Source organism: Papio anubis, chromosome 1 (genome assembly GCF_008728515.1).
Source record: "Papio anubis isolate 15944 chromosome 1, Panubis1.0, whole genome shotgun sequence".
NCBI classification, from domain to species: domain Eukaryota; kingdom Metazoa; phylum Chordata; class Mammalia; order Primates; family Cercopithecidae; genus Papio; species Papio anubis.
Window position 1 is genome coordinate 179370802 of NC_044976.1, and position 13214 is coordinate 179384015.

At 44.4% G+C, this 13214-nt stretch overlaps 1 protein-coding gene across 4 annotated transcripts in view; it reads right to left on the reverse strand.

The window, feature by feature from the left end:
* Positions 1–640: 640 nt before the first annotated feature.
* Positions 641–13214, reverse strand: part of RGSL1 (regulator of G protein signaling like 1) — a 104684-nt gene continuing 92110 nt past the window's right edge. For 3 of the 4 annotated variants that reach the window (XM_017951582.3, XM_009192054.4, XM_009192052.4), the window contains 7 exons: positions 12540–12678; positions 12171–12295; positions 9775–9884; positions 7743–7829; positions 6590–6656; positions 5055–5256; positions 641–962 (listed from right to left, as the gene is read on the reverse strand). In XM_017951582.3, the coding sequence (XP_017807071.1) occupies positions 5220–5256; positions 6590–6656; positions 7743–7829; positions 9775–9884; positions 12171–12295; positions 12540–12678 (565 nt within the window). In that variant the 3' untranslated portion in view covers positions 641–962; positions 5055–5219. The remainder of the gene's footprint in view (positions 963–5054; positions 5257–6589; positions 6657–7742; positions 7830–9774; positions 9885–12170; positions 12296–12539; positions 12679–13214) is intronic. The other variant, XM_017951562.3, reaches the window with a different exon arrangement.

Below are 13214 nucleotides of genomic sequence, written 5' to 3' on the forward strand. Positions count from 1 at the left end.
CTCCCACCTCAGCCTCCCATGTAGCTGGGACTTGTGATGCCCTTTTCATTCTGCCCCCAAGGACCATATAATTTGTTGGAGAAAATACATTCAGAATTTTCCCAGGAATAAATTATTCACTATACCACTCCTGATCAACCACTTCCTTCATGTCCTGGGAAATTTGGGGAAAAGATAGAAGGAGGGAAAGCAAATAAAGTCCCCCACCCTCCATCTGTTCCTGGCCTTATGCTGTGCTCTTGGACTACATTATATGCAGTCAGTCCTCAAACAACCCTATGAGGTAGACATCATCAGCTCCATTTCACAATACAGTGTTGGGAGTCAGCGAGGGTAAGCAACTTGCTGATGATCACAAAGTTGCTAGGAGCAGAGATGGGATTTAAACAAGATTGCCTCATGGAAAACCATGAGCTCTGAAGGAGGGTGCAGGGCCTCCTGGTCTGTACTCTGTTGGTTGGCGGGGGGACCACTTGTCAAAGTCACTGGGTGGGACTAGCTGGCTTGTGATCTTCATCTGGGAAGAGAAGTATTGTATCCACGAATCATTTGGATTGGAAATGGCTTTGGGAGCCCTCTTGGGAGCAACTTATCATTTTCCCTGTGCTCTTTTACTTAAGAAGAGGATGGCAGGCCCACAGATTGTGAATGTGGACATCCTTTATTCTGGCTAATGACCTGCAGCCCTGGAGGTGTATGGGTGAGGGCTGGCACCCTGAGGTCCTGCACACATGGGCCACTTCCTCTTCTGGATGACACTTGGATCAGTTGGAAGCTCTCAAAATGAGGGATAGATGTCTTTTCATACTTCTGTATAAAGAGGGGAGACTTCATGTCACTCTCTGACATGTATCAGAAAAGGCTTCTACGAAGATGAAGGCAGGTCTCAGTCACTCTTGCTCTTTCTGCTTTCCTCTGCCTCTTTCTGTCACCCTTTAGTCTGAATGCTCTGTATGAGATTCCTAAAAAACAAAGAGTTCTTAAAGCATCAAGATTTATTGGAATATAAAAAAATTCATGAAGACAATAGCATTTGCTATTTCTTCTTTATGGTGGTAGCCACAACTGTGATTGATAGTCGAATTGATTTTCTGTTAATAGCACAGTCTGACTATAAGGTCAGTGAAAGCATGAACTTCACATTCTGTTTTCTCCACTGCATTTCCAGCACCCAGCACAATTCATTTACTCATGCATTCAATATGTATTTATGAGGCAACTATTATCTGCATGTCACTGTGCTAGGTAAGGTGAAAAATAGTTCTTATTCTATTCTAGGTACAAATAAAAATAGGAGTTGGTCTCTGCACTACAAAAGCATGTAGTCTAGTAGGTGAGACACATACATGAATAAGTATCTCAAGGAGAGGAAAAAAGGTGTCTCCAAAACTAAGAGGAGAGAGTAAGAGGAGAAAGGAGAATCAGGAGGTATCACAGTGTGATGTCTGTGTGACAGAGAAGAAAGGGAAGGGCCCTTTAGATGATCACCAAGTTGCTGCAGAATGGGGTATATGAGACACAGAGAGGGAAAGATAAAGCTGGAAACCTGGACTGAGACCATATTAGCAATAGCCTTGTATGTCCCACAAAGGAGTTGAGACTTTTCCAACCAGGTGAAGGAGGGGAATAAAAGCTTTCACACTGAGGAAATGAGCAGGTCAGATTTGTTCTCAGTGTGTGGGATGAAGCAGAGTGTGTTGGGTGTGTGTGGAGAGGGGAGTGTGGTGACTTCACAGGGCCAGAGATGGCAACGAGGGCCTGACAGAAGCAGTGCCAGTGGGATAGAGAGGAAGGCCTGGATAGCAGTGACATGTCCACGGCAGAGTGGCAGAACTTTCCATTCCTGTAGGTAAAACATGGGAAGGGAGGCAGAGGAATGAGTTGAGGATAATTCTGAGTTTTCTAGCTTGGAAGATGGGGTTGATTGGAGAAAAGAAATAAAGGGGCCAAAATTGATTTGGCACACATTTAGTTTGTGTTGTGGACCCTGTTAGAATGGATTAAATTTGCAGTGGCTCCTATTAGAGGAGAAGCAAGGGGCTAGGGATCTCAAGCAAATGGGAGAGTGCATTGTAAGAAGGTAAGTTCAACAGGAGAGCCACAGGGGGCACTGACATTTAAGGAAGAAGCAGAAGAATGCGAAGAAGAATGGGAAAGAATAGTCAGAAGTATGACAAGAGAAAGAAAAAAATGGTGTTCCCAAGTCTCTAGGAGGCAGTAATCACATCAGAGGCCCAGATTGTGAGTTCATACATTCTTTTCTAAGGAAGGTGGTCTAGAACTGTGGAAGGTAGAATTTCAGGTGACCGCCCTAGGATATCCATGTTCTAATCTCCAGAACCTGTGAATGTGTGACCTTACATAGCAAAAGGAATTTGGTGGGTGGAATTAAGGCTAAGGACCTTAAAACAGAGACATTATTCCGGATTGTCCAGGTGGGCCCTAAAAGGGAGTTGGGAGGCAGAAGAAGGAACCAGAGAGATATGATGATAGAAGAGGCAGGAGAAATTCAAAGAATGGGCAGGACTTGACCCACCATTGCTGGATTTAAAGACAGAGGAAGGAGGCCCTGAACCAAGGAATGCAGGTGGCTTCTCAGAAACTGAGAACAGCTCTCAGCTGACAGCCAGGAAGGAAGCAAGACCTCAGTCCTACACCTACAAAGACTGAATTCTGCCAACAACCTGAATGAAGCAGGAAACAGATCCTCCCCAACAGCCTCCAGAGGGGAACACAGCCTTCCAGACACCTTGATGTTAGCTTGAGTCTCAGGTCAGACTTCTGACCTACAGACTTGTATGAGAATAATTTGTGTTGTTTTAAGCCAGTAAGTTTCTGGTAACTTGTTATGGTAGCAAAAGGAAACTAACACAGAAACTGAAGTGGGCCAGGTTCCTTACCTGGTCCCTCTTTCTTGGCCTTTTCCTTAGATGGCAGTGGCCCCTGGATCTGTTATTGGGACTCCTTTTCCTCCCCTCTCATATTTTTTGTTCAAACTAGACCCAAGACCCAAATCTAATTTCAAGGGCAAAGAAAAAAATTAAAGCAAAGATTGCAATTTGTTGGGCTGTGGGTCAGTCTTGTCCCTAGCTAAGTTTTGTTTTAACTGTAATGTTACAGACATTTTTAATTTCTCACTTTTTTCCTTCCCTCCTTCCTTCCTTCCTTCCTTCCTTCCTTCCTTCCTTCCTTCCTTCCTTCCTTCCTTCCTTCCTTCCTTCCTTCCTTTTTTTCCTAAGTAGAAGCTCTGGCAATACTAGGTTGGCTGACTTGAGCGGACTGTCTCTGACCCCTTTGGGACACGTTCTCCAGTTCACCGCAGTCTCTACCACTCCCTCCTATCTCTCATGGACTGCTGTATTCATTTATACACCCTGCCTGTATTCTACAGGTGACTGACTTAGTGACACTAGCCTAACTGGCATTAGAACATGTTAGATCTGGGATCTTTGAAGGGAGCATGTAAGAAACTGAAAGAAGCAATCACCAAGACTTAATGAAGGAGAAGATTTTTTTTTTTTCCAACTCAGGGATGACCTATTAAGTACCGTGAATCCTCTTAAATAACATGTTTGTGTGTTTGTATACCTACACATGAGTATACCCATGGTGAATGTGGAGACAAAGAAAATTAAGAAATAGGAAGATGGGGCAAAGATCTAAGTTCAAATGGATCAGGAAAAGTACCTTTCTTTTCCTTAAGTGGGGCCCATCTATTGCCAAGATGCAGGTTCAGCCATGTCCCACTCCAATGTGAGTGTATTTCAGTATGTGACCATGAGTTAGTACTTTGCTAGATCCTCGTCAGTCACCTTGTTGCTGGCCTAACATCCCCTCTAGTCTCATGCATGGGGCTTGTGACTTGCTCCTTTTTGATGAAGCGCTTCCCTGTTACCTCAATTTCACTAACTGAGCTCTTCTTTGTTCCTTACCTGGATTCTTGCTTTAGTTTTTTGCCTGATTTTTAGGAAGTGGGATTCTGTTTCATGCCCACTCTTCCTTCTATTAATTGCAGTCCTGTTCTAAAGCTCTAGCCCTGATAGGGAAGGGAAGTCTCATATCCTTTTGTCCAGGCCTTCCTGTCTTGCTGGGCCTTCTCCCAGGGGCCCAGGGGGCTCTCCACACCTGACCTTTCTTCAGCCTCCTCTAGAGTCACGTCTGCCTACAGTCTGCCTGGATCTCCTGCAATCACAGCCCCACCAGGTGACCTCAGAGTCTCAGGCATTCACGAGCTCTGCTCCAACAGCGCCTTTTTCACCCTTGTGAAAAGTCTGGGAAATAAAAAACATCGGCATAGCAGGAAGTTTTGGCTGGAAATTTGAAAGGATTCTCCAAAAAGCTTTCCAGCCCTTTCCTGTTCTGTAACCTACAGAGATGACAAGCCAACCTCACCTCAGTGACCTCAGGTGGAGGGCTTGTTCAGGAAATTCTGACTCATTTTACTTCTGATTTTTTTTCTCAAAGGAGAGAAAATAGGCCTATTCATTTAAAATTATGACAACAGTTTAGGGATTTAGGTCAAAAACCTTAAAGGTTTTTAATCTACTAGTTGGCAAATGAACAGAACTCTCAGAAAGAACTATTCTTTTTGTGCATGAAAAGTTGCGTAAATGGTTGGCATAGAACAAAAACAGGACAAAAAATCAGAAATGGTGTGTTCTAGTCCAGATGCTGACATTTACTGCCCAGTAATCTTGGGAAAGTCACTTACCTTCTCTGTGAGTCAGATTCTTTAACTGTTTAAAAATAAATGATTTCTGACATGGTTGCCCACAGGGTTGTTGTGAGGACTTACTGAGACAATGGGTGTGAGTCACTGTCTAAATGAGAGATCCTACCATTAAAAGACACCATCTGTCCCTGCTGATAATTATAGCACCTTGCTCCTGATTGCCTTCAGTGATCTCTACATCCATTTCATGGGATTCTTTAACAACCTGAGCCAGGGTTTGCACACAGCTGCGAAGCTGTGGAGCAAGACCTAGAGCCCAGGTCTCCCGACCCAGCTCACTGTGGAAAGAAGCGCTTCCTCTCATGCTCTGCCCAAGTCTTACCCATTGCAGTCTGGTCCTGCCATATCTGGGCTGTCACCCCATTGCCCTTCTTGATCATTTCTGGGGAAGATGGCACCGGGGCCTTTCATTTTTGAGCAGAAAAGGTTCTGTCAGTGTTAGGAGGCCTCTGAGAGATGATTTGCCCCTGCTGGGGATCTGGTTTGATTACTTCTTCTCTTTTTTGGTGTAGGATAATTTTTGTCTGAAGGGAGAGAGAACAACCAGTTATCACAATTATGATGCAGTAATTGAAGTTGTGTTCTCTGTTGGTTTGTCGCTGTCATTTCCTTTAGGAATGGCAAGAGCCAAAACTGAAACCTTCAGGTTTCAGAATAGGGCTTCTCACATTCTTAATCTCACCTTCCCCAAGGTCTTATAAACTCTGAAGCCATGCATTGCTTTTCCAGTGTAAAGAGCTTCAAAGTATCTGGTTTGTCTTCTGGGCACTGGCACTGGCACTGGCAAATAATGCCTGGGCAGCTCCAAGTCCCTGTTGGAAGGGCAGGTCTGGAAACAGGCCTGATAAGTGACATGGCTGGCAAGGACACCAGGCCTGTCATTCAGAGGCTGCTGTCTACCACTTTGGCCCTCAAATTACTCTTTGGCACTCATCAGCTATGGTTTTTATGACCCCTGGGGATTCTCTCAGAGCCCTAATTTAGCATCAGTTTCACTTGGAAGCTTGTGCAGAAGTGAGTTAAGCTGAAGCAGATTTTAACAGACTCAAGTCCCTTCTGTTCTTATTGCCAATATCCTGCCAAGCAGAAGAACAGATCTTCTTTCTTTCCCACCTTATGCACCCTGCCCTGAGCAGCCTGGACTATTTGGAAAGCTGGCAATAAAAGATCATCTGAATAAAGAGAATGTAGGATACATATACACAATATAATACTAATCAGTTATAAAAAGATAAAATCATGTCTTTTGCAGCAACATAGATGGAACTGGAGACCATTATCTTAAGTGAAATAACTCAGAAAAGGAAAGTCAAATATTGCATGTTCTCAGTTATAAGTGAGAGCTAAATAATATGTACACCTGGACATAGACAGCAAAATAATAGACACTGGAGACTTGGAAGGGTGCAAGAGTGGGAGGTGGGTAAGGGATGAGAAATTACCTAATGGGTACAATGTATACTATTTGGATGCCGACTACACTAAAACCCCAGACTTCACTACTTCCCGATATATCCATGTAACAAAACTGCACTTGTACTCCTTAAATCAACAAAAATTAAAAATACAAATCAAAGATCATCTGGGACACTTCCACAGCAGTAGTATTCTATTGAAAAGTGGGTCAGAGACTCCAACTTCTTAAAAGTGCTTGTCCTATTGGAGGTGAGAAAAGACCCCCACAGAGAAACACCTCCTTAACTTCCCACCAGAGGCAGCAAGTTCAGTTTCTAGGTTCTGCATGCTGAGGAGAGGCAGGGTACGAGGCTAGTCTCTGGAAAGTTTATACCATCTCCCATTGCATGCTTGGACATAGCAGCTCTGAACTGAAGAAGAGGATTCCCAGCTCATGCCTACCCTTGGACAGGATGCAGCTGTAAGGCAGATACCACGAGTCTTGGCTGAGTAAGGTTGCTTGATGAAGCTAAAGAGAAATACAGAGAAAAACTGCATCAGAACTCATGACACAGGCTCAGTCACTGAAAGGTCTCCAGCCTGGAGGACCATGCCGGGAGGGCTTCCATGGATACCTCCAGGGCAGGGGTTGGAAAGTGAAGGTAAAGCAGGCCTGTTCCAGGGATATTCAGGAGACCTGGTTTCTACACTGCAATTTGTGTGTTTGTGTGTGTCCCAGGAGACCTTTCGGCTGGACACGAAGCCCATGATGTCAATCACATAGACCCAGGGAAGTAAAATAGGAGATTAGGGTGGATGAACACTAGAATCACAAGACTTTAGGACTGTTTGGAGCCTATGGATCACAGGCAGTGTTCCATAGTGGCCTCCCCCCTGAAGCAATGAGGAAACATGTACAAATGGGCAGGTCAGGTGCGCTGGCATTTCATGCCTGTGAGATGCAGAAAAGCAGTATTTCCAACTTCTTCCCATAATAGAAGCTGGCAGTTGGGATAGAAAGGGAAGGTTTGTTAGGAGAGACCATGTGGAAACAAAGGCAGGGTTAGTGTGTGGGAGTGGGGTTGTCTCCTTAAGACTGAAGATGGGGAAGAAAAAGGATATAATATGGCCTCAGTATGTGAGATTAGAACTGAAGGGTTTGTGACAGGGAAGAGAAGCATAGCAGGAGCCTCCAGGAAGCAGGAGGTATGAGATGGTGTGTTCAAACCAGCAGTTAGTCTCAGTGTGAGGGAGAAGTGACAACTAGGACATTGTGATAGTCTCTTAATAAAGATCATACACCATGCCTGGAAATGAGGAGTCAGCAGAGATACAGAGAAGCTTAAGGTACCTGCCTTCCTGGGGTTACAAAAACCAAGAAGATAGAATTATTTAGATGAGAGTTGCCCACAGAGCCATGGAAGGAGGTCAGGAGACACAATTTTCACCTCCTCTCTGCCACTCACAAACTATGTGATCTTCAGCAAGTTACTTCACATTTTGGGGGTCTCAGTCTCTTTACGGTCAATAAGGGGACTGGTCAAGCTGGTTTAAAAGTCACCCTCTGATTGAGTAGCAAACTTTTGCTGTCAGTGGGGATCCAATTCCAACTCACAATTTTGAACTGAACTTATTGCTTCCCGTTGAGGCTGCAACCACTCAATACCTCTGAGCAAGGTGAACCTTAAGATGGCATTGTCTCCTGGGGAAGGACAAAAACAAGCATTAAAAACACTTGCAACAACTCTTACTGAAATAAATCTTTCTAAGTAAGTAATAAAGCTCTTGTTTAACACACCTTAGATTACAAAATGTTAATGATAAAACATTATCTAAATCTAAACCTTTGTATGTGAAATGCTATGGTTTGAATGTCACCTCCAAAACTCATGTTGAAGTTTAATTGCCGCAGAGATGGTATTAAGAGACAAGACCTTCAAAAGGTGATGAGGCTGGCCGGGCACAGTGGCTCATGCCTGTAATCCCAGCACTTTGGGAGGACGAGGCGAGTGGATCACCTGAGGTCAGGAGTTTGAGACCAGCTTGACCAATGTGGCGAAACCCCATCTCTACTAAAAATACAAAATTAGCTGAGCATGGTGGTGTGTGCCTGCAGTTCCAGCTATGTGAGAGGCTGAGGCAGGAGAATCGCTTGAACCCAGGAGGTGGAGATTGTTGTGAGCCAAGATCACGCCATTGCACTCCATTTCCAGCCTGGGCAATAAGAGTGAAACTCTGTCTCGGGAAAAAAAAAAAAAAAAAAAAAGATGATGAAGCCACGAGGGGTCTGCTGTCATGAATGGATTATTGCCATTATCATGGGAGTGGGTTTGTTATAAAGGTGAGTTCAGCTGTCTCTTGTTCTCTCTCATACTCTCTTACCCTTCTGCCTTCCACCATGGGGTGATGCAGCATAAAGTCCTTTGCCAGATGTTAGTGTCATGCTCTTAGACTTCCCAGTCCCCTGAATCATGAACCAAATACATTTCTTTCTTTATAAATTACCCAATATGAGGTATTTTGTTTTAGTAACACAAAATGGACTGAGACATGAGATCAAGGACGTGAGGCTGAGAGAGGGGAGCACCATGCTCAAGGTCTCGCAACTTGTACATGATGATTCTCTGATGCTGTTCCCAGATTCACAGACCTGATTTCTTTGGTTTTCAGAACTTTCCCCTGAAAGACATTCAGCCTTGTCCTCACCAGCCACTGCCCTGTTTACTATCCTCTTCCTTGTTAAAATTCCCTTGTGCTCAAGTACCAATCACAGCTGTATGACAGAGATACATTCTGAGAAATGTGTCATTAGGTGATTTTGTGGTTGTGTGAATATCATAGAATGTCCTTACACAAACCAAATGGCAGAGCCCACTACACACTCAGGCTTTATGGAATAGCCTATTGCTGCTAGGCTACAAACCTATAGAGCAAGCTACTGTACTGAATGCTGTTGCAGTTGTGACCCCATGGTATTTGTGCATCTAAACATATCTAAAAATAGCAAAAGTGCAGTAGAAGTACAGTGTTATAATTTTATGAGATTACCATTGTATATGTGGTTTATTATTGACTGAAGCATCATTATGTGGTGCATGGTTCTGTGTGTGTGTGTGTGTGTGTGTATATGCATATTTATTTTTTGTGAATTCGTACATAAGTAAATACGTGTATGCTTTCATATATTTGCTTATATATATATATGTCTGCTTTCATAAAAATTATATGTATATAAAAACATTTATCACATTAAAACTATATATGCATGTTTTAATGTTGTCGCTTAATGCTATAAAATAAATGCTTTCTAAATGGTAGGGTTTAATGGAGATAGAGCAGGGGGCGTCTTCAGCAGCAGGAAAGCAGATCATCCTCTCCATGTACCCTCAACAGAGACTGTGACCAACATGCACAGAAGTGTCCCAGAGTTATTGCTGGGGAGAGGTACCCTCTGCTAGCACTGCTAGTGACAGATAATTTGTGCTTTACCCTGAGTCCTCCGTCTCCCTGAGGGCCAAGTAAATGAGCTGTCCCGGCTCCAGCAAACACCCTGGAGGAAGCCTTGAATTTGGCCCCTTGGGTCCTTGCTTTCTCTTCGCAAGTCTTGGTTGCTAGAGAATGGGGCTGTGAGTCATGGTGGAGCTTACCTCCACTCGAGAAAGGATACTTCTCTGTAGATTTAGGAGGGCTTTTTCTGTCCTTGAACTTCTTCCCCCTGTACTGTAAGTAAGAGCGGGTCGCCTTCCAGAAACAAAACCTGTGGGAAGAAAGGCTTCTGGTCACAGGAGGGAACCCCCAGTGGAGGGGGCTGGAGCACCGAGCACAGGGGAAATGGGACCAGGCCAGTCCTCAGAGAATATGGGTGTCCAACAGAGAAGAGGAGAGCATCCTGGCCTTGGAGTACTACCTGCCAGTGGCCTTTGTTCTGAGGCCTCCTCTTTGTCCAGACCTGGCTCCAGTGGGGGCCTGGCATGGGCAGTTTGTTGGGACTTCTTTCTGGAACCATCAGTGAATGGAGCCTGTAAAGGGCCTGCTATCCCGAGGCCTGGGGTGAGGTTCACCCCTGAGGTGCACCCCAGCATCAGACTCTGTCATCCCTATCTGACCCCACCTGGTATGGCCAGAGTGTCCGAAGGGCTTTTGCTCAGGTCCTAATCCTAGTTTCCACCCTGACCCTTACTGAGAGCCTTGACCACCTCACTCTATTCCCAGCAGGCCCTTCCCTAGAATAGACCTGGTTTCTCATGTGAACTCAGATTTAAATACTCTTTATGACTTTTATGTTCTCTAGAAGCCTATGCAATACTCACCACCATCTCATTCCTTCCTGGTTCCAAGTCCCTTGTTATCCCTACCTTCAGCCAGTCTTTGGACTGGACCCCTTGGAGGTCAATCTTGGCTAAGACTGAATTTATTTTCTCTGGCGCTTTGGCTCTGGTGGTTTTGCCTGCTGCCCTCCTCCCCTCTCTCTGAGGGACAGTCTGTTCTATCCCAGTAGACTTTTCCCATTTCACTTGCTGAACTGGGTCTCCTTCCCCTAATGGACCTCCCAATATGCCACACATGCATTACTTATGGTGATGAGAGACCAAGAGACCTGGTTTCTAATGCTGGTTTTACCACTTACCAAGTGATTGTAGGCAAGTCCCTCAACCACTCTGAACCTCAGTCTCATCTGTAAAACAGGGATAATAATACTCCTCCCCACCCACTGCATAGGGTTGTGGAGAGGTTCATTTAAGATAATATATGTAAACACAGTTTGCATAATATAAATTTCTTTATAAGTATGTAGGAAAGTAAGTAAAGAAACTGCAGGAGGAACAGGAATCCAAAGCCTCCCTAAAGCATGTCTCATTTTTCTAAGCACATAGGAGACAGCTGAACACTGGTTCATTCAAGAGAAGCATATATTTCTCAGAGGTTCCCAATCCCTCCAAAAGTCTCTGGGTGAATATCTATTTAGTCCTTGCTAGGAGAACTAGAATTAAGTTCTAGACAACATTTGATGATCAAAATGTTAAATTGCTTGTCTTGAACTTAGATTTTTGTACTTCTCTCAGTTCTGTATTAAATAATTGTCTTAGGGATTTTAAAATAAAGGTTAGAGACTGGTAAGCAATTTCACACTTCTGCTTTAATAAAGTAACTTTTTTTTTTTTTTTTTGGTGGAAGATGGGAAATTCTAAGAGTCAAAGTCACTTTATAATCTAAGTGTCCTGATTATCTTTGTCTGGGAACATTTCAGTCAGGTGTCCTCTGGTCACTACCACCCAAGGCACTGCCATTCACCATGTGGAAGATATGAGCGGAAACTCTGGCAGACCACAGGAATAAATAGAAGAAATAACCAGCTGAGAGGGCTCAGGCCAAATCTCCACAGGACAGGTTAGAAACCAGTGGGCCACAGATTGCATTTGGCCACGAAATATCTGCATATATTTTGCTTGCTTCATTTTTGATTTTTGGCCTTCACAGTTTCTTCACCATGTTTTAGTTTTGTTAGTTGCCATATTTGCCACTTTAACCTTGGAATAGATGAAATACACATTTGAATGTCTAGCTCCTCTTGATAATTGCAGTATCTAGCAACTGTGTCCCCCTCAGTGGTAATTATGGGGATTTGAGCACAGCAGAGCAAAACACTTCTGGCTTACTTTCTTCATGCAGCTCCTTAAGCACAAGCAGTTGTGTTAGCCTCAACAGAATTTCTCCCCAAGTGGCTGTGGTTCAGTCTTACCTTCTTGTGAGAAACCCAGGCCTATGAAAATCTCACATTCTTGCTCCAAGCAAGCATAGAAAGAGGAGGGGTGGGAAACCAGGCATTTTGGTTCTCAGTCTTACTCTGCCTTCCATCTGTGGATTCAGTGATTGGTGTTCTGGGTGAGGGATGAAGTGAGGTGAATAGGATAAGAAAACACCATCTCAGTTCCCCCTAGATACTGGAAAAATGAAACAGAGTGCTAGAGGAAGACAGAAAACTCTCTCCAAACTAAGTGTGTTTTCCTGACCTGGCAGTCACTGAATAAGGAGAAATACTTACCTTTTCCAGAAGTACATAATGACGGGGAAGACAGACATGATAGCCCCATGGAAGACGCTCCGATCTAGGTAGCCCTCTGTGATGGCAGCAAGGATGGCATCCTTCTGGGACTCAGAGACATTCACCTACCCGCAGAGTGGGAGCCTGTCACTGACGGAAGCTCCAAGGGAAGGCAGAAAACCTCTCCTGGCCCCCAGAACCCCATGACCACCCCCTCTCCAAAAGGCAGATGGTTTTCATGGAGTTGCTGGGTAAAGGATATTTAGTTGGCCAGGACTTACAAGGTGCCTGATAATTAGCTTTCTAATTGTCCCTGTGGGGGAAATGCTTCTTGGTGAAAGGCCAGAGTGGAGTGGGAGTCTTTCTTACCCTCAGCTTTGGAGGGATGTCAGAATTCAGGAAGAGTTTTTGGATAATGTTCATTTTGGACCGCATTAGGATCACATCATTCTCATTGTATGCCCGGTTGACCTGCAGCATGTGGGCTGAACTTACCAGATTATTAAATCTAAAAAAGAAATGTGAAGTAGGAAATGAGGAGGAGAAGATGAAAATAGTGACTAACAAGGCCCCCAGCCTAGACTCATTTCTGACCTAAAAAAGGCAAGGCCAGCTCTAGGCCAGGTTGTGACTTTATTCATTCAGTCATAATTCATCCATTGGCAAATACTGAGCACTTACCACAGGTCAGATAACACGTCAAGTGCCCCTTCAAGTGCATTGAATTCCTTCACCACAAATCCCCTTGTTCATCCCACCTTCCCTTCTTCACCCATTCTGGCCCTGCAGCATTGGCACCTCTAATGACTTAAAGGCCTAAGGACTGTCTTGCTCTTCCCTCTCCTGTGCTGGCCTGAGGCAAGCCCTGAGATGCAAGCAGGTCCCACTCCTGTAGAGCACTTAAAGGCAATGAAAGGAGGTTTGGACTTAATTCCACTGGTAATGGAAAGCCAGTAGAAGATTTTCTTTTTTGTTGTTTTTTTGAGATAGAGTCTCACTCTGTCGTGCAGGCTGGAGTGCAGTGGCGCGATCTCGGCTCACTGC